Here is a 22080-nt window from a genome sequence, read left to right as displayed (position 1 = left end):
TTTTTTTTTTTTTAAGTTATCTATTTGTGTTGGTTAGTAAGCCGAGGCTGGCTTTGGGTTGGCCCCATCATAAGTCGAACACACCACCACGAATCGCCTTGATTACCATACTAACTACCACTACAACCTTAAATTCTCCCGTCCCATCGCTTTCTTTCCAAGCAACCGTTAGTAAATGACCTTGGCTATTCAGTATTGCTATGATATCCTTTTGCACGCTCCTCGTCTGTTTATTCTTTAAGGCTATGTTATTGGTGAGATTTTAAATTGGACTATGAGAGATATATGTTGGTTGGTTCGTGGTCACGTACCGTAGTAGCCGGTGTATAATCATGTTGTCAGGTGCTTTGAACCTGTGATATTATAGGTAATATCACTCAAGGGCTCGTGACGGTTGTTAATGTATAAAAATGATTATGATGATGATAATAGCAACTAGATAGATACATAGATAGATAGATAGACATTTAAACAAATCAATTAACCTATAAGAAATCAAACTCATTTTCCTGCCCAGTCCTCGCAATCACGAAATACTTTTTCCTTCTTGTTTGTTTGATTTACCCACTAATATTTTTATAAAGATAAAGGTCTTAAAGTAAAGAACCAATGGTGCTTTGGACCTCGCGTGTCACTCTATGCGTAGTGTAATTAGCCTACTTAACGTGAAACTATAATATTAGACCCCCCCTTTGTCAATAAATCAATAAATCCAACAATCAATTACAAGCCTTCTTCACAAGGAAGGTGCTTTGCTGGCTGGTCTCCTTCACTGGGAAGTCCTATCTGCCACACAATGCACTCTACTGAAGGGGCCCTATACGTATACCTACCTATCCTATACAAAATATTTCCAGCATATCATTCACTATGACTATAAGAAGTTTGTGCTCACTGCCACAGTTTACGAAAATGGTAACATCATAACTTGTTAATATACAATTTGTTTTTTATCGCTACTTTTTAGTATATAAAGAAAACGTAATGAATTAAAAAAAAACAGAGGTGTTGATCATCTGGCAGCACTTGCGCTGGCAACAAGTAAACAAAGCCAGCTGACCCTCGCCGCCACCTCAAGGCCTCACTGACAGCTCGTCACAGCCACAGTCCCCCCCACACACACTGCACCATGGCCGTGACTTCGTCAGACTTTAAAATGGCAGACCTTTGTGTTCCGTCAGAGGCAAAAGAACAGGTACTGTATACTCTTTTATAGTGTTCCAAAGATGATGGCCAATAATACAAATTGCGTGTATTTCCAGTTACAAAGGAAGGACACACTCCACTTTGTACGCAGGGGTATGATGTAGTCTGAGATATAGGTACACAGTGTTAGTTCCCTTATGTCCCCTTATTTCGTGTATAAGACCGCTCCATGTTAGAAACAACAGTTAGCAAGTTTGAAGACAAGTAACCATGGAAGTACTAGTAGAAGATTTGAGAGATGCAACATTGCATTCTTGATGGTCTGTAAAGGCCTCCATACACCCACAAACCACAAACCCCACAGACAATTCCGGCAGCTGCATCTAGCCAACCTCAGCCTTGCACAGACTTTGCATCATGTAAACATTGTCTCTCTTCTAGAAGACTTTATAATTATGGTACTAAGACCTCTGCTGCAGTTTACATTGTAGGAAATTTTTGAAGGAAAAAGTAAAGAATGGCACCTCCTTTCTAATCATTGAAACAACCATGCAAGATGATAGAGTACTTATTATACAACATGTCTGCAATGTTTTTAATGTGGGGATGGCTTTTGTAAGGTCATAGTAATTAAATTAATATTCCAGTGCCTGCAGAATCTAAGTCCACAATGATCAGTCATGTATGAAGGTATAGAAGTTAGTGCATGTGTTCATGTCTTGGTAAGGGTTAGGTTAGGTTAGGATAGTTTAGGGGGGTCCGGGGGGCTGCGAACCCTGGCTGGCAGGTTATGTTAGGTTAGAATAATTTCAGCGAAAATTATCCATGAATTTTTACATTTTCCAGATTTTTCTGGTAAGGTTAGATTAGGTGGATGGTTAGGTTAGGTTATGATAGTTTAGGGGGAGTTCAGGGGGCACAGCCCCCCAGCTAGCAGATTATTATGCTAGGTTAGGTTAATTTCAGCAAAAATTTACATGAATTTATACATTTTCCAATTTTTTTCTGGTAAGGTTAGGTTAGGTTAGGATAGTTTAGAGGGTGTCCAGAGGGCACAGCCCCTGGCTAGCAGGTTATTATGTTAGGTTAGGATAATTTCAGTGAAAATTATCCATGAATTTTTATATTTTCCAAATTTTTCATTAAAAACTATTGTTTTTGTCCTTAGATTTTTTTCTTTTTTGAATTGCCATATCTCGCCTTATTTGGCTCCCCCCCTAGAACCCCCGATTCCCCTTAGTCCCCCAAGGGAATGGGATGGAGGAAAAGGGGGCAATCCTATTCTGTACTTCTACTTTTAAAGTTTTGCGAAGTACTAATATAATACGCATATGTAATCTCTTTTTCCATATCACAGTATTCCTTGGATTGGTGTTGTTTGTTCAATAAAATCAGTTCAAAATTCTTTTTCTGCTGATGTGGCCTTTATTTTGATGCACAGTTGATGTTATCTCACAAAGAATTAACATCTGAAACCCCCACACACACACACACACATTCCCGCCATCAGGTCCTGGAAGTAAGCACCATATTAAAAATCTGGTGTTGATAGATTCTCATCTCTGTGATACAAAAGTCAGACTCTAACCACATTTGGTCATATGATGCCACTGTTCACAAGTTTTATTTATGATTCCATCAGCCACAAAATAAAAAATTAAAGGAGTACCTTAATATATTCATAGATTTAAGGTGACTTTTGTTCTAAATGACAAATCATCAGTTGTGCATAGAAGTTTTCTATCAGTTAGCATAAACCTAAATTCCTTCATAAGTAGATAGTAAATACATACATTAAGACTACTTTTGAATATAATTTCTTTCACAAGTGGACTGAGATAGAATGTTTAGCAACTAAGAAAAGGATAGGGAGGATTAAGAATCATTACCTTTCCTCATTCCTAGTTCTTTGGTCCTGCAGGAGAATCCGGTGCAGGCTGAAGACGGCCGCTGCAGAAGCCAGAAAAGGCCACGGCGGATCCTCCACTTCTCTGATGGTATCATGGAGGAGTACAGCACAGATGAGGAGGAGGAAGAGGAAAAGAAGCAGCTGAATCCCAACCAGATGCGTATAGTTGATCCGGTCAGTACCTGATGATGAAAGTTTGCTGATCAGGGATAGGTAGTTTGATGGTCATAGGTATTTGGATTTAACAAATTAGTTCAAGTCATCTTAGTGTATGTGTAATATCCAGTTTTGGAACATCACAGAAACTGAGAAACTGACCCAAAGGTGGGAAACATTAGCCATGAGAGGCTATCACAGGGATATTGAATCCCTTACAGAATATACACAATAAATGCAGGTTTACATTGCCAATTGAATCAAAATTACCACCATGCTTACTGTTATCCTTGTTATAATAAGCATGTAAAAAAAGTCACTTACATTCATTATTATTTTCATGTTAAATTTACAGAAGACCATGAAGTGGGGGCCGTGGCTGTACTACTGGATGGCATACAGTGGAAGTTCAGCTCTGTCTTTCTGTGACTATGTAGGGGAGAGTTTGGCAAATACTCTTGGCATAACTTCACCCAAGTACCAGTATGAGTTAGATGAATACAATGCAGCACTTGAAGAGGTGAGAGGTGAAAGTTTTTTTTTTTTGTTTATTTATTCAGCTCACTGACAAGTCAAATTTACTTATTTATTTATATAGGAGGGACACTGACCAAGGGCAACAAAAACAATAAAAAAGTTTACTAACATGCTGGTCCCTGAACAATATTGTAGCAGCAATCAAAAGTTACACAAGTGTCTTGAAATTAGCTTCCTGTGTATCTTAAGATTATTGATAGGAAAACATTTGGTGAAAAATGTAAATCAGCATAACTTTTCACATGATTCACAGTCATCAAAAATCATAAAGGTTTCTTGGTGTTCTTTCAGTAAGACCTCTTTACTTTTTCTTATACCTGTTTGTGAAATACAGTGGTGCCTTGCAATAATGGACCTACAGTAATGAATTTCACTCAATAGTGGACAGGACTAACCTTGCCTAAACAATTTTTTTTGGACCGTTATGGCAGCTTTCTTTTTTCCCCACAAATCCATAGTTCCCGAGTGGCTGTGCGAACAAATACACATATGACATAATAAACATGCCAAAAAATACATGCTAGATACCATTGTAACTCATTTTGTTCGTCTACGATTTACAAAACTTGTAATAAGGTGGAGAGTGGAGACTGCTTTCCTGTCGGGGTCACTGGCGTACACTCAAAGTGATTTGTGGTCTTGGGCTGGTTGGACCCGTGGCCTGCCAGAGTGAAATGCTAGTTATGCGTTTCTGTTTGAATGTTGTTGGGCAAGTGAAGATAATGACACTGCAGAGAGAGAGAGAGAGAGAGAGAGAGAGAGAGAGAGAGAGACAGACAGACAGACAGACAGACAGACAGACAGACAGACAGACAGACAGACAGACAGACAGATCACTGCAGCTGACTAATGTGCAAATGACAAACACATGCAAACAAAAACTCTCCAATCATTCATTCATTCATTTATTTACTGGTCTTTCGAAGTCTACAATTTCATTTCTTCTTCTGAGGGTAATTTAGTATGAAGCGTTTCATCTGCACAGTGCCAGCATCGGTGATGAAAGAGTAGAAATGTAAATAAAGCAACACAGCTGCCTTTCTCTCTCTCGCTCTCTCACTCTCTCTCTCTCTCTTTAAATGCTTGTTAAAGATGCCACTGGACCACATGGGAATTGGCCATTACACCAAACCGGAAGCTATATTTCTAATTCGTCTATTCTTGGTGAGACATTTTTGTTATTGTACATTTCTTAAATATAAATTAACTCTTTTATTCAACAGAATAAGATGGATTAGATTATGAAAATATTTTTACATTATTTCAAGAGAATGAAATGCAGAAAAAAGGGAAATGGGGAATTCAAAGGTCTCACAGACAAATTGCTTTCAGTAACGGACAATTCGTGGTAACAGACAACCTCTAACCCCCGAAGTGTTTGTTATCACAAGGTACCATTGTATATGTTGTCTAACTATTCCTACAAGTTGGAACAATTATTAAAGATCTTGAGCCACATTGGTTCTTTTGCAATATTTTCCTGATAATCTTTTTCTCTGTCACTGATGTTTCTCATTTACAGTTGTACTTCGGCATACAAATTTAATTCGTTCCGTGACGATTGTTGAATATCAAAAAAATTGTATATCAGATCCATTTTTCCTATAGAAATTAATGGAAATAGAATTAATTTGTTCTTGTGATATGAATTTACCCCCCCAAAAAATCAACATGCTTTAAATACCAACCAAATATAGATTTAATATAAGATAAATACAATGTTTATTGTATGCATGATATAAATTAACTATATTGCCCAAAATAACAACTTAACCCGCAAAACTTGGGACGCATCGATAGATGTTCATCATGCAAGATAGATGTTTAGGCTTTTGACGGCTATATTTTGGCTATTTTCTTCCCGTTTTCTTTGCTTGTGAGCTGGCAACACTCATCAGGAGTAAACATATGCTCTACATCACTGTGTCACCAACGATGGATGGTGGGAGCGACAGTGATTTCACTGTGTGTGATTCCACCTTACTTCTATACTTCAGGTCTCTTGCCATGTTACGGGGAGACAACTTTTGAATCAGAGTGGTATCAGAACAGGAGAGAGAGAGAGAGAGAGAGAGAGAGAGAGAGAGAGAGAGAGAGAGAGAGAGAGAGAGAGAGAGAGAGAGGATACAAGGGGCCTGTTTTCTATCGCTCTAGCCAAGGCCGCTGAACCAGATTGGACGCAAAGCCACGTAAACCGATGATACTACCTCATTCAAACTGTGATATTTTGGTAACCATGACATCTAGAGACTTCTGTTTTTTTTGCATTGCAAAGAGGAAGGGTTGCTTGTGGGCAGAAAACCATTTGTACTCACTTGTTTATTGAATTTTGAAGTGTAACCAGTATTTGAATACAGGCTATTTTGTATGTTTCTTGCCAAACTTTTACTTTTGGGACTCATGATCACGGGGTCTTGAGTTCACAAAACTTAAGAAAAATACACACTCCCGAGGAGCACAGACACACACATGCACAAAAGATAAACAACGATACACAATGCAGGTTGAATGTTTGGGTGGACGTGGGTAGCCGAGTGATCGCTGTGCCACCTACCGATGGCTATTTGTATCGTAAAAATATCTTCGTATTTCAATGTGTAAATTGTATGAAATTTTTCGTCGTATATAAAAAAAATTGTATGTTGGGGCGATCGTATCTCGAGGTATTACTGTATTGAGATTTGACATCCAATGCCCTAACTTGAACTTGCCTACTTTGTGTAGGTAGTAACTGTTATTGGGAGTGATGACAATTGGTGGTTATTCCTGCAGGAGAAAGCTGAAAAGGAGCGGGAGAAAGCAGAGATGGCTGGTTGGACCACCACAGCTGCAGCCGAGCCAAGTGATGGCATAAGGCATAAAATAATGGACACATCAGTGTTACAAGAACCAACGCCGCCTCAACCTCTGGACCAGGTGAGGCTGTGTGTAGGATTGGTTACTGCTTGAGTGTGGTCAAGTAAAGCTGTGTGTAGGATTGGTTACTGCTTGAGTGTGGTCAAGGCAGGGTGACCAAAAGTTACCACACACTAAACCACTAATTTGCATCTGGATATAGTGCAGGTGTTAGGATTAATTCACACATTTGTAAGTGCTACACAGTTCATCATGATGTTTGCCCATCCCCAAAAAGTGATTAAAAAAATAATGCAACATTTATAACATGCCTAATAGACTTATGACAGTAATTTATAATTACTAATGGAAATTTATTATATATCTATCAGATTTTTGTCTAGTTTGTAATTACTAAATACACAATGTTATATTTCTATTATTTTGCATAAGAAAAAGATTATAACAAATAATCAAATAAATCTCATTCATGAATAGATGCCTGGGAATTATTATTTTATCATAGTTTTTTCTTTGTAGTTGTGTATTATTATGATTTGTTTAGTTCAAGTACACATTATTAGTAAGGCATTGTAAAAAAGAGTCAGAGTAATTGCTGCACACCACAGCAGTGAGAAGTTTACAGCTTCACTAATGAATATGGACATCCTGCTGGCCACACTTTTGAAATAACATTTTAGTTTTGATTTTCCAATTTGTAGTCTGCACGTCATTGGTCCCCAACCTGTTGGTCATGGATGCTACAGTGACGTTGAATCCAAATTATTTACCCATGCAGGAGGTTCTTACACAGTGACATTGACGAGTAGATCAGTTTAGATATAGAAAATTATTATAATATAGAGAATTAACTAATTGGTTCTAGTGATAGGCTTTACCACAGAAATTGTCTGCCATGTTGCACAAATAGCCCTCACATAATGAAGATCAGTCCTCTTTTCCTTACAGACACCAAGGCTAAGATTTGAGGGAATGGCTATAAACATTTGTATGCAAATGTTTATTATGGAGCCGCAAACCTTTAAGGGAAATGTCTTGATATATAAAAGTTTATTTTTACTGGAAGCTTATAACCATATTCATAATTGTAAATATGATCCCAAGTCTACAGAAGCTTGGGAACCATTGGTCAACACTATAGCCACAGTTTACTGGACATGAAGCTTTATAATTATGTATTAACTATCATAAAGCATGCAATACATTTGTAATAATCTGAAGAAGTAATTCTTTAATTTCAGCCTGAAATCCAGTTAGCCTTAATGAAGAATCCTCAGGTGACTGAGGTATCAGATTTTGAATCTTCTAATTCTGAACCTCCTTCCTCTTCCATTTCCTTTACTACAAGGCTAAAATATTGGATGTCTGAGGTACACACAGACAAGGGATCAGAATTATCAACGTGGGTTTAGATCTTTCCCTCCCTTAAAAAAAAAGAAAAAAATGTATTTTGCTGTCAATTTTTGGCTTTTAACTTTTGATTGTTAATGTAAGCATTAATTCTTGCAGAAGTGCAAGTGTTACTTTCTTATGTGATATCGTAATTAGCAGTAGTGTTTCAGAATTTTTACAATGTTTAGATAAGACACAATCTTTAAGTTGATTAATGGCAACCTTTATTACATGTTTTGCTGAAGTATATGATGGATCACATCTCTCTAGTGATAATGCAAGACTAATTCAGTTCCTGGATATCCAACAGTCATCTCTATTAGAACTTTGCGATTGAATAATGCAGTACAGATATGCTTTCTCTTACATATTTCAGCAAGCAGCACACTTTTGATAAGTTTGTGCATTGTAGAAAAAATCAGTACTGAAAATATTGCATGAATATGACAGCAACTTTGCATAAATAAGTTTTTATAAGACAAAGTATATAACTACAATATATGTAATCTTTATACAGTTATGGCAATATTGCTAAGCTTTGTAAGAATTATTGCAGCATATTCTCAACCTTGAGCACACCATGGAGTGCATATATTAATTACACCTGTAATGCTTGTATAGGCACAGCACTTGTAAGCCAACACAATGCAGATCATGTATGGGCAAGCTCTTCAACTCCTCACTATTGCTGAAACACTTCATACAGGTCTGTCTTTGCACTCACTGTTGTTCTGCTTCCAAGCCACCACACAGGGAGCACAAGGAAAGACTGCCCAATGATTCTCACACACATAATTTTCGTACATGGTTAAACAACATACATATTAAACTATAGTTTAATCAGGACTGTGACCATTTTAAGGATTGTCATAGACAAATAAGTTTTGTTGACTGTCATACCTAAGACATCAATTGCTTGGACATGTGGACAAGACAGTGATATCATCTTTTTGTCCAACTGTATGCAATCTGCATTATTAAAGTCCGTCCATGATTTACTGCAACAATATGATGGTTTCACATATTACTTGATGAAATTAATATTTTGTTTGAATGAATGTTTAATATTTCATTTAATAACCTTTTTTTAAGGATGTGAAACAGTTTCTTCTGTGATTTATTACTAAGGTTAAATAATTTGGTTTATTTACATTGAACTGTGCATGGTTCCACCTACCTCTTACTTGTCCATTATTTTCTATTATTTATTTATTTAATTTTACATATTCTTTTCTAGTTTAGATCCTTTTCCCGAAATGTATCTCATATCCTGTATGGTCTACCTGTTGAGGCCACTTTCCAATTCAAAATATTTAATATGGTTTTCCTAGTCACATTCTTGCCTTTTTCCTTGGCATTACAAAACTATGTGTCTTCACTTCACTGATGCATTTATAATTCACGTGTCCTCAGCTATACATGTATTGCACTGCTTCTCAGTTGACATGACAGACCCTCCTTACCAAGCTGCTTTTTTAAGGTATATATATATTTTCCAGTCTCCTGTTATCATCATCCTCAACAGTGCAAGTTCTTAAAGGATCATACTTCTCACATAAACATAGATGAAAAAGCTGTCCTTTTGTTGAATTATAATTAATTGTCTCAACTTTTATCCACTTGTTTCTAAAGCTTTAGCATCACATTTTACAGGCATTACTTGATTGCGGCGTCTAATAATGAATGAAGTTATGGTGTAAATTAAAATAGTAGTCCACTGTATAAGCTATACCAGATGAAAGGTCAAAGTACAGATGGCTCCCTACTTGATGAAGTGGCCTTTCTATCATTATTTTTAGCTAGACCAACATGTCACTTCAAGGGATTTTAATAAGTAAATGTCATAGACCAGAAGTCATGACTTGCCAATTAAGCCACACATCCTTTTTATTTTTTAATTTAATTTTTTTATTTATTATTATTTTTACCATATAGGCTTTTCACAGGAATTTATGGGCTAAAGGGGGTACCTCCTATCTCAAAGCCCACCTGCTAGGAAACGTTGCCCAAAGTGGAAGCCCTACCTACACTCGGACCATAGACAGGATTCGAACCTGTGCGCTTGGAGACACCTCAGATCCCAAAACACGCATGGTTCCACTGTACTACAGCGGCCCTGTGGTACAGTACTCCATGTCTGCCTCTTCATCCCCACTTCTTTTTTCCAAAATTCCTTATATCCCCACTCCTCCATCTAAGCCCCCTTTCTCTCTCTCTCTCTCTCTCTCTCTCTCTCTCTCTCTCTCTCTCTCTCTCTCTCTCTCTCTCTCTCTCTCTGGTAATTAGGATTTATTTGAAATAAAGACCAAAACTGATATTTATAATATCTTTCTAAAAATTGTAATGGCAGGATAGTCCACACACACACACACACACACCGTGTAGTGTAGTGGTTAGCACGCTCGACTCACAATCGAGAGGCCCGGGTTCGAGTCCCGGAAAGTGGCGAGGCAAATGGGCAAGCCTCTTAATGTGTGGCCCCAGTTCACCTAGCAGTAAATAGGTACAGGATGTAACTCGAGGGGTTGTGGCCTCGGTTTCCGGTGTGTTGTGTGTGATGTGGTCTCAGTCCTACCCGAAGATTGGTCTATGAGCTCTGAGCTCGCTTCATAATGGGGAAGACTAGCTGGGTGACCAGGAGGAGACCGAGGTGAATTACACACACACACACACACACACACACACACACACACACACACACACACACACACCCGGTAGCTGGCTTCACAAGCCAGAGGACCGGGGTTCTATTCCGCGGCCGGGTGGAGATATTTGGGTGTGTCTCCTTTCACGTGTAGCCCCTGTTCACCTAGCAGTGAGTAGGTACGGGATGTAAATCGAGGAGTTGTGACCTTGTTGTCCCGGTGTGTGGTGTGTGGCTGGTCTCAGGCCTATCCGAAGATCGAAAATAATGAGCTCTGAGCTCGTTCCGTAGGGTAACGTTTGGCTGTCTCGTCAGAAACTGCAGCAGATCAAACAGTGAAGTGAAACACACACACTTGGCAGATGATGCCAAGCTTTTGAGAGTTATAAAAAAAACCAAAATGATTGTATGGAATTACAGAAAGATATTGATAAGATCTGGAGATGGAGCCAGAAATGGAAATTACAATTTAATACTAAGAATTGCCATGTAGTAATGGAAATGGGTAAAAGTAATAGAAGACCTACATGGGAATATAAAATGGGAGAAGAGATTATAATGAAAAGAAGAGAAGAGAAAGACCTGGGAGTGATTATACAAGACACCCTGACTCCAGAAATACATATAAATGGATTATTTGCTTCAACATACAAGACACTAACGAACATCAGGGTAGCATTCAATTACATGGATAAAAGTATGATGAAAAAGCTATTAACCACTATGATAAGACCTAGACTAGAATATGCAACAGTGGTATGGTCGCCATATAGGCAGAAAGATATCACGAAACTAGAAAGGATACAAAGGGCTGTTCCAAAGATGGTCTCTGAAATAAAAGATCTTCCCTATGAAGAAAGACTGAAGGAGATGGAGCTACCAACTTTGAAAGATAGACAGGAAAGGGAAGACTTAATAATGATGTATAAGTTAGTAAACCGTATGGAGAAGATAGATAGACAAGACCTTGTAACACTGACGGAGCAGGGAGACAGACAAACAAGAGGGCATTCCAAGAAAATCATGAAAAGTCAGTGTCATAGGAATATCAAGAAGTTCAGTTTTCCACATAGGACAGTAGACATTTGGAATGGATTAAGTGAAGAGATTGTAACAGCAGAAAGTGTGCAGAAATTTAAGAATTTTTGTTAGATAAATGTAGATATGGAGACAGGTCATTATGAGCCCCACTCAAACCATGTAACATACAACTAGGTAAATACAACTAGATAAATACACACACACACACACACACACACACACACACACACACACACACACACACACACACACACACACACACACACACACACACACACACAGTTAGAATATGCAGCTTGTGTCTGGTCACCGCATATGAAGAAAAATGTGAAGAAGGTAGAAAGGGTACAGAGGCTGGCAACAAGGATGGTACCAGGACTCAGGGAGTTAGACTATGAGGAAAGACTGAGGAAGCTAGGGCTGACCACATTAGAAGAGAGAAGAACAAGAGGAGACATGATAACTATGTATAAATTGGTGAACAAGATTGACATACTGGACAGAGAGTTGATAAAGGTGACCACAAGTAATCATCCCCGAGGACATGGAAAAAAGCTAATAAAAGACATGTCTAAATGACGTGAGAAAATACAGTTTTTCCGCTTCGTAGCATTGATAATTGGAATAAACTGAGCAGTGATGTTGTTGACGTGGTGTGTGTCAATCAGATAAAAGAGAGATATGACAGGAATGGATAAGGAGACAGGACACAGAGAGCTTAGCTCGGGCCCTGTAATACACAAATAGGTAAATACAAGCATGGTTGCAAAAATAGCAGAAAAAATAGTTAAAGACAGATGGATGCAACAGCTAGAAGAGTCACATACAATAACTGAACGACAATTTGGTTTCAGAAGTGGAAGATCTTGTGTCACAAACTTATTGAGTTTCTACAGTAGAGCAATAAGTGTAATTCAGGAGAGGGACGGATGGGCAGACTATGTATACTTGAATCTAAAAAAAAACCTTTTGATATCAAAGATTACTATGGAAAATTAAAAACACAGGTGGTTCACAGGGAAAAGTACTGGATTGGATAACAAACTTCTTAAAAAGACAAAGAAATGAGAACAGTGATAAAAGGTGAGGAATCAAAATGGTGTAGAATTATAAGTGGAGTTCCACAGGGAATGGTTCTGGCTCCTGTAATGTTCGTAGTGTCTATCAATGATATGGTTGATGAGGTAGACTGTTATATAAACTTATTTGCAGATAGGACAAAGTTACTGAAATGAGTGAAAAGTGACTTGGATTGTGAAATGCTACAAAAAGATCTGAAAAAGATATATGAGTGGAGCAAGAAATGGGAAATGGAATTTAATGTAAAAAGTACAAAGTGATGGAACTAGGGAAAAGCAAAAGAAGACAGAAGACACTATGGGAGGGTAGAAATTCAGCAAACGGAAAAGGAAAAAGACCAAGGTTTTACAATAAATGACAATTTATCACCAGAAAAATGCTTCAACAACATAGTTGGGGAAACATACGAGTTACTAAGAAAAATGAAATGGGCATTTACCTATGTAGATGAAAAGGTGATGAAAAAAAACTAGTAGAATACATGATTTGACCTAAACTAGAAAATGCTGCCCTTATATGGTTACCACATAATAAGAAAGATATAAGGAAATTAGAAAGGATTAAAAAAAGCTACAACCAAAATGGTTTTAAGTTTGAGAGACCTAACATATGAGGACAGATTAAAGATATTAAAACTTTCAACATTGCAAAAGAGGAGAAAAAGAGGATACCTAATTGCTGTATACAGGGCATGGAAGGTGATGGTCACAGTTGACAAACCTATTGATGTGGGACTCAAGAAATACAAGGGGACATGGCATGAAATTGAAAATGACTGCATGTAGAAGAGACATTAAGAAATATAGTTTTCCAAACAGAAGCATAGAAATATGGAACAATATGGATGAAACAGTCATTCAAGCAGAAATATTCATGACTTTAAAGCTAAACTGGATGACTCTAGGTATGGAGACAAGGCAGCACGAGCATAGCTACACACACACACACACACACACACACACACACACACACACACACACACACACGGGAGACGGTGGCATAGTGGATAAGGTGGTGAGCGTGGGATCGGGCAGACGTCCACGCGTAGGTTCAAATCCCACCACGTGCAGCCTTAAACACTTTGCCATTTGTCGAGTGGTTTAAAGTTACCTACATGTCACCATGATACCTAGGTTCTAGGTGGTTACACCCAAGATGAGCTTGGTTGGTGATATGGGCCCTAATATGGGTACCACTATAAATAAAATTGCCTGTACCACTAATGAGCGGAAGCAGAACAGCGCTTCCTAAATACTCTTCAAGTGTGTCTACAGGTGCTATAGGCCTTAACGTAAAAAAATACACACACACACACACACACACACACACACACACACACACACACACACACACACACACACACACGGCCCGGTAGCTCAGTGGTTAGAGCGCTGGCTTCACAAGCCAGATGACCGGGGTTCGATTCCCCGGCCAGGTGGAGATATTTGGGTGTGTCTCCTTTCACGTGTAGCCCTTGTTCACCTAGCAGTGAGTAGGTACGGGATGTAAATCGAGGAGTTGTGACCTTGTTGTCCCGGTGTGTGGTGTGTGCCTGGTCTCAGACCTATCCCAAGATCGGAAATAATGAGCTCTGAGCTCGTTCCGTAGGGTAACGTCTGGCTGTCTCGTCATAGACTGCAGCAGACCAAACAGTGAATTACACACACACACACACACACACACACACACACACACACACACACACACACACACACACACACACACACACACACACCTTTGAATTCTGACTTGCAAATCAAAGCAAAAAATTGACTGAGTAACAGTTTGTATCTCATATTAAGTTGAGGTGCTCGAAACTTAAGGTTTATTATATATATATATATATATATATATATATATATATATATATATATATATATATATATATATATATATATATATATCCTCAGAGAGAGAGAGAGAGAGAGAGAGAGAGAGAGAGAGAGAGAGAGAGAGAGAGAGAGAGAGAGATCTGACAGATATGTACACATTTAGTATTATATTTTATTCCACTTTGTGAAACAGATTTTGTACTTATATTTTTAACAAAAATTACATGTCATCCTTTTTTCTAGGCATCTGTTATTGGTTAGAGCTGCCTCTGATGTGTAGAGAGAGAGAGAGAGAGAGTTGTTGGGCAAGGGGTTGAGGGAGGTATGAGAAGCATGGGGGTAAGGAAAAGGGACATGAAAGATGGTACAGATGGGGAGAGGAAGAAGGCAGGTGGCCTATGATTCCTGTCTGAAGCAGCTTCAGCGATTGAAAGCTGCCAGAAAAAAAGAATGCCAAATGTGAGTTTTGTTAGAAATATAGGTAGGAAAACTGCTTCATGAAGTAGGGAGTTGACTGCAAACATTTCAATATGAGTGTTTCACTTCTAAGGTCAGGCATCCATCACTATCACATATGAACTTGACAGCTAATATACATGCTGTTCAAATCTAAAACAGTATGTACATATGTATATTAACATATGATTTATCTTCTCTATAACAGTTTCTTTACTAAGTAAAAGAAATGCAAATTATTAATGAATTTTGGCATGTATTATGTGAAAACCATATTCTGCTTCATGTAATAATTGTTCACTATTATAATATTTCTTTTTACTCAAAATGTGATGTGATATCACTAACCCACACACAGGCAAGCAATTTTCATCAAAGGTTAAAAGGCTAGACAATTCAGGGAAAGATGTCCATGTAATTATTGTAGGTACATTAGGTACATTGTTTGATCTGTTCCACACACATATAGGAGGTAGCTGGGAAAGAAAAAAAAAAAAAAAAAAAAATATATATATATATATATATATATATATATATATATATATATATATATATATATATATATATATATATATATATCGTGTTTGGTGAACTTAATTTCTTTATGTGCTGCAATGTCATCATATGAAACATGTGTAACGTGAAACATGCCCAAGCAATGGAGACAAAAAAGCTATAGTTAATATCCTGATATTCAAACTGAAGATGATGTTAAGACAATATACACTTGATTTGGCAGCAATGTTTTGCTTGTGGTTTCCCTCGTGATAAATGTTCATTGGCTGCTTGATGGAGTACACTTGTCATATCTATCTTGCAGAGTCATAAGTATATATTCTGCCCATTCTTTTTTTTGGCAAACATGAATTTGAATAAAGTTATGGCAGTGCATTATAGAAAACAAGAGCTCTTTCCAGTTTACAAGTAAAATCGGTCATGAAAACTTCACTACTAATTTGTAACCTAAGTAGTATCCCATATAACTTTTCTTTGAAGAGTCAGGATTTTCCCTCCAAATATTTGAAATAGTGCTTATTACTGAAAAATGAATCTGTTAAGTCATTATGCTGTGTATGATATACTAAACTTCTAATAAAGACTTTTTAACATTTAAATGTCTGATCTGACATTAATATTTTCTTTTTGGAACTGCACGGTTTAATCTCAACAAATAATACATTAAATTGGTTATTTCCATATGAGAAAACATTAATTAGGAATTATTACTTTCATCAATATCATGAACCATCCCTGTATCAACAACAAGCTGTTCTTTATTCTGTAAACCTGAGAAAATACATTACTGTATCACATTATGGAAACCATCTCACAGACCAGTAACAGTCACTGTAATTAATGACTAGTCTGATTTGTGTTTATACCTAACATTGAAGTTTTAAAGTCATCACCAGGACTATGAGGTTAGTGCACACTTTTACACTTCCACACTACTAGGATGCATCAACTTGGCAAAATTTAGGAGTGTTGTAAACATGAAAAGACTAATATTGGTGTGGATGTGCAAAGACTAACATTTACATCCTTTTGTTTTACCATTGTCCATTATAAATATGCTACATTAGTGCCAAGTTGAAGGGTCATAGTTAATTCCTTCCATCTTGTAGTCTTTGTCACAGTCTGTTGGTCATGTGATGTACAGTTTTCATCTAGTTAAGGGCATTCTCTTATACTTTCATAAACTAAATATGACTTTTTTTTTTCTACAGTTAATACGCTTCCTTTCATATGTGAGAGTTGTGCATGCCATTTTTTTCTTTTATCATCTCTGCCTCCAAAAGCTTAAAGAATAGAACTAATAGTACTACTTTTATTTCACCACATATCATTGCAGTCATTCATATATCCAAAGCTTCATATGGCCGTGACAGTTTGAGTGAAATGTTCTGCTTTCATGATATTTCTATAATCATCAAGGAAGATTTTTTTTTTTTTTCCCACAAACAGTATAGCATGAGCCAAGCTGGGTGGAGGAGAGCATCAGAAACATTAACTTTCTTTAATTATACAATACTTTTCTGAGCTTCACAATCCTCAAGTTTCAGGGCGGGTCCTAAATTCTTACTCTCCTGCCTTCAGTGCATTATCTCCTTTAGTTAACACTATTGTTACATGGGTTATGTCGTACTACAATAGGTATTGCTGATAGTAAAAATAAATATGTATGCACTACATACTATACATATTATGTATTTCTATGTACAGGTCACATATCTGAACTTGTAGACTATTTATGTAGATAAGCCACTTGTTTGCTGCAACACTAGCCATGCATTATTGCAACTAGAATAGGCAAACATCTTTCAGTGTTTTTAATATGCTGAATTTTAGTCCTTAAGTTTAGCAAAGCATTATACCTTTGGAAAACAGCAAGCTTGACACTCAAGGGAATATTGTAGTGCAGGAAGATGGATGTATTTACAGGAAAATGCAGGTTAAATGGAAAAACATAGAAGAAGTGAATGTTGAGAAAAGAAAAGAATGGAAGACATTAAAAGAAAGAGAAATGATGTATTATAGGTGAGACAGAACAGTAGGGGAATAAAGATGAGGCTGCAGCAGGCAAAGAAGACAAAGGGAAGATTACTCATGCTCTGATTTCCTTTTTTGTTATGATCTGTCACACATGCAAGATGATTACTTAACACTTTTTTTTTTTTTTTTTTTTTTTTTTTTTTTTGTGTGTGTGTGTGTGTGTGTGTGCAGTTACTGTATACATAATTTTTTTTTTTTGTTATCTAAATTTTACCATTTCTAAAATATTCAGTATATAATGTTTTTGATACTGTATTCATATTCGGAAAAGTACAATTTCTTACATCATACAAGCATCTATTAACTTTTTTTTTATTATTTATTTATTATTATTTTTTTTTCTTTTTCGGGTGTATGTACTCCTGTTACTCTGTCCTCTGTGGCCATGAGCTTTTCTTTGTTTACTTGCTGCAGTCTCATGCCTTTAAATGTCAAATTCATATCACATTTCTCTGTTATTTTCTTGAGTGACAGGCTAATACTGCACACCTGTGTAGGTCTGTCCTCTGTGGCCATGAGCTTTTCTTTGTTTACTTGCTGCAGTCTCATGCCTTTAAATGTCAAATTCATATCACATTTCTCTGTTATTTTCTTGAGTGACAGGCTAATACTGCACACCTGTGTAGGAGTACAGCGTTCGGCAATTTGATTGCTCTTCCCTTACATCCTGCACCATCACGACTAACAGGATACTAAAAAGTAATACTTCATCTCACTTTGGACAAGAGTAAAGAGGATTGGATTGTAGTAGTATGGCCAAGCTTGATGGTTCATGCTGCTTTTTATGAGTGGATTCATTTATGTAACTTGTGTAGCATTTTGTTATCATGATAGTTCATAAGCATATTTCTGCAGGATTCCTTACTTCATCCATTGAACACCTCCATTTTAATCTCCTTACAGTAATATTTATGAATGGCTGCAATGAGTTAGGTAAATGTTAGTGTTGAAGGTTAAAAGACAAATGCTAATGCTTTCTAGTTGGAAATTAAAGGCAAATGCTTATACATTTTTTTTTTAAATATGGAGTGGTGAAGAGCATCACATACTAATATAAACATCACTATCATCTGCACACATTGCAAACAAATACAATAACGGGTGGAACATTATTCACAAACATATACCATTATATGATATGAAAATGGTAACATTAGATACACATACTATGCATGAATTATTTTAACAGTGTATAATAATTTTGAAATCATACTGATAATGCTACTCTCTATTTTTTTAAGGAGAGCTGTGAATCAGAGGTTCCTTCTCCAGACACTTCATCATCTTCAGTGCAAAGTGAAGATGGCAACTCAAGAAACTGGGACAGGTTCTGAAGGCTGATAGACATAATGATCATACAATTGGTATACACATAAGTCTGCCACTTGCTACACTAGTGATCATTGTAATTTGTGATGTCATAAATTATTCCACTGGATGTAGCACAAGCATGCAGTGTCACATTTTCTTTCAAGGATGTGGAAAGAAAATGTGAAAAGAATGTTGTTAATTGCATTTATTTACTTGAGAATCTGACGTGTGTATGCCATGTTTTTAAGACTTAGTCTAAATAACTATAAATAACCAAAGTGGTTTGATACAGATGAAGTCAAGACAGGCAAGGTTCAGTCTTTCATTTGTTCTTAATTGTATCAATTTGAATCACATGATGCAATGTGACATCACTAAAGTTATGTGAGAAAGAGAGAATCCTCAAAAGGGTTGAAAGTTTTCTTAGTAGTAGTGAGATTTAGGACAAGAAGGGAAAACTGAGGAGAAGAGAATTAAAGATGTAAAGCACTGTAATGGACAAGGGTGGCAGTAATCTTTATTAACAGATACATGGAGCTGAAAAATGAAATAGTATTATGAAATCAATTTGTATCAAGTCCAAATGGCTGATGGACTGTGATGCTTAGGATTGAAAAGTAGGTCAGACTTATTTACACTCAGTTCTGTAATTTGGAGGGGATAAAATAAAGTTGTATACAATGTGGTCAATTGAGATGAAATAATTACATATATGAGGGAAAATGAGTTGTGGTACCATAACATGGAATTCTCATTGTGGCAGATAAATTATTATAACAACCACTCCCCTAACAAATGCTGTATGTTCCCATGCTACTCAAAACTTTTTTGAATCAGCTATTTCCTTAGTAATCTGAAAACTTTTGATATGAACATATGAAAATATGAAAATGGCAGAATGGTATGTCAAACAGGATTAGTATATTGAAGGCTGATATGGTGGAAATGTCAAAGTTAGACACCTGGAGATGGTCATCTAAAGGAAATGACTGAGATCGAGAAGATAAACTTGTTGTGGACATGAGAGAGAGAGAGAGAGAGAGAGAGAGAGAGAGAGAGAGAGAGAGAGAGATGTGATGTTTGACAAAACATATGTCATCAGACTTTCTGCCAAGGCCCTTGCTTGAAGCCATCACACCATGAAAAGAATCACATAATAGAATCCCAATAGTGTTTCATAACTTGTACTGTGAGGATTTGTCTCATACATAACTATTAGTGTTAGGTTTGCCAGGTTAGCCGTTCAGTTTGTTCTCTAATCAAAAGTAGCTAACCTTAAGGTTTAAAACAGTGACATTGTTAATGGTGAGTGAAATGTGTAGATATTGTGTCTATAGTTCAAAACGAAGTGAAATAGTATATTTTATATGAAAATATTATTTATGGCATAAAATAGATAATGAAAATATATACTATATATAAACTGACTAATGATTATTTCTATGATTCATATATATATCCTTTGTTATTATTAGCATATCTAGTCAGTAACAATATACTTCTAGATCCTTTATTATGTAACTCTTTGACTCCTGAAGCTTCTCCACAATCTCAGTGAAATGGTTGTGGTGTAAGTCTAGAGCATAATCTGGAAAGAAAAGTGACATTGAAAGGAACAATCAAGTACTGACTCAAATCTTAGGATGTGAATAGTTCAATTTTTGTTTGAGTGAAATTGTTTAGCCTTACTTATGTGACAAATAATGTCATGTTGTTGGAAGCAGTCAAAGGGTTCATGACTATCCCAGACTGTTTGTTCAGTTAAAGGTAATCTCATAAGCAGATCTTAGTCTTGTGCTGCATACATAAGAATGATGAAGCTATCAAGCACATCTAACCTAATTGTGTGAGATCTCTCATATGTATCTTGAGTGTTGAGGAAAAAGCACATTTCTATGCATAGAAAGAAACTAAATTTGTTGTGTATTTTCTTAAAATGTGATCATTATACATTATTGTCTCATACTTTATTTATTGGTCATGTCCCACATCCAGTTATGAGCAAGTAAGTCTTAATTGCTTATTCACGAGTTGTGTATATCACACACAGGAGAAAGCAGATCTTGGCATCATGTCACCGTCCAGCTTTATGTGATATACAGTGTTGGGGAAAATAATGTAATCATTATTTAAAGTGCTGTGTTATCAATTTGCTGCAGTGATCTAATTCTGTGATATTCATAAAGTTATTTTTCAATTTTATGTCAACTGGTCTTAACTGCCAAACATGTTGAATAGCTACATGTTTAGCATTTTGTTAATATTATGCAAGTCTATATTATATGTAAACTCTTCATCAGTATAGCAGGATGAAACACTTTGGCTGCACTGGTTCTAATGTGGCTGCCAGTGTGCTATGTTCCACTTTACACCTTCATAGAAACACCTGATATGAAGGTGGACATTATTATTAGGTATCAAACTCTGGCATGATACTCAAAGGTAAATGTAAGTCCAGCACACCACCAACTGAACCAAGGCAATCACCATGGGTCAGGTGGCTGTGCAGTCTTTCACTCTGGGAGTATCATAGAAACCTGAACCTTGTCTCTGAGACTAACACTTATTCACTGATTTGTTGTTTGTTATGAATATACTCGGTCATCTGTCCATTCTTAATATTTCAGACGAAAGATGAAGTTACTATAGGTTTAGGTGACTGAACAAAAGAAAAGAACCAGATTTTAGTAGTAGTGTTATATTGGATTTTTTGCTTTAAGAAGTGATTATGATAGTAGTGAGTTGTGATGTATGAAAGTATATCCTATATGTAGAGTTGTTATTTTAATGCACAAGTATTGTTATCCTCATAATGAAATAATGATGTGCAGTAATTTTGTGTTCCAATATTATATTATGCAAATTTTACATAAAGTTTATACATCAATGAATTATTTTTGTAGTAGATAAGGAGCACAAAATATATTTGATATGCATTACTTGAGAAGTTTGGATGTTCCTTTTCAGCAACACACTAAGTAATAGCATAAAATAATAGAAAAGCAGTTTTACTTGGAATACAGTTAACACATCTGGTGGACTGGAGGTGTGTGCGTTTACCTGGTACATAATGCCTGAAAAATACTGCTGTAGTCATTTCAGTAACATACATACACTTGTTTAAATTTCCTTACCTTATATTTTTTGATAGCTAAGTCTATTATAGT

The 22080-nt window shown here is 36.6% G+C and overlaps 1 protein-coding gene and 1 long non-coding RNA gene across 4 annotated transcripts; one reads left to right on the top strand and one right to left on the bottom strand.

Annotated features, from left to right (window-relative positions):
* Nucleotides 1–1025: 1025 nt before the first annotated feature.
* On the top strand, nt 1026–21852 carry LOC123519478 (protein FAM177B-like). 3 transcript variants are annotated; one of them, XR_006679020.1, is made up of 6 exons: nt 1028–1195; nt 3068–3229; nt 3567–3731; nt 6521–6664; nt 8618–8702; nt 18844–21852. XR_006679020.1 is itself a non-coding variant. In XM_045280816.1 (5 exons), exons 1-5 carry the CDS (start codon nt 1130–1132, stop codon nt 8014–8016), a joined length of 708 nt encoding a protein of 235 aa, XP_045136751.1. In that variant the 5' UTR covers nt 1026–1129; the 3' UTR covers nt 8017–8602. The 3 variants fall into 3 exon arrangements, 2 of the variants coding, with proteins under 2 accessions (XP_045136751.1, XP_045136752.1); XM_045280816.1 differs by lacking the exons at nt 8618–8702; nt 18844–21852 and adding an exon at nt 7846–8602 and having other exon boundaries at nt 1026–1195; XM_045280817.1 differs by lacking the exon at nt 8618–8702.
* On the bottom strand, nt 2549–3157 carry LOC123519479. Its single transcript, XR_006679021.1, has 2 exons — nt 3036–3157; nt 2549–2659 (listed from the first exon to the last, which is right to left on the bottom strand). It is a non-coding gene; the product is annotated as an uncharacterized LOC123519479 (long non-coding RNA).
* Nucleotides 21853–22080: the final 228 nt, after the last annotated feature.

Source organism: Portunus trituberculatus, chromosome 45 (genome assembly GCF_017591435.1).
Source record: "Portunus trituberculatus isolate SZX2019 chromosome 45, ASM1759143v1, whole genome shotgun sequence".
Taxonomy (NCBI): domain Eukaryota; kingdom Metazoa; phylum Arthropoda; class Malacostraca; order Decapoda; family Portunidae; genus Portunus; species Portunus trituberculatus.
This window is presented reverse-complemented; position numbering and strand designations above follow the sequence as displayed.

Coding starts and splice junctions, on each gene's coding strand:
- LOC123519478 (XM_045280816.1), top strand. CDS start 1,130: ATGGCCGTGACTTCGTCAGACTTTAAAATGGCAGACCTTTGTGTTCCG. Junction 3,230..3,566: donor AGATGCGTATAGTTGATCCG/GTCAGTACCTGA, acceptor TTAAATTTACAG/AAGACCATGAAGTGGGGGCC. Junction 3,732..6,520: donor ACAATGCAGCACTTGAAGAG/GTGAGAGGTGAA, acceptor TTATTCCTGCAG/GAGAAAGCTGAAAAGGAGCG.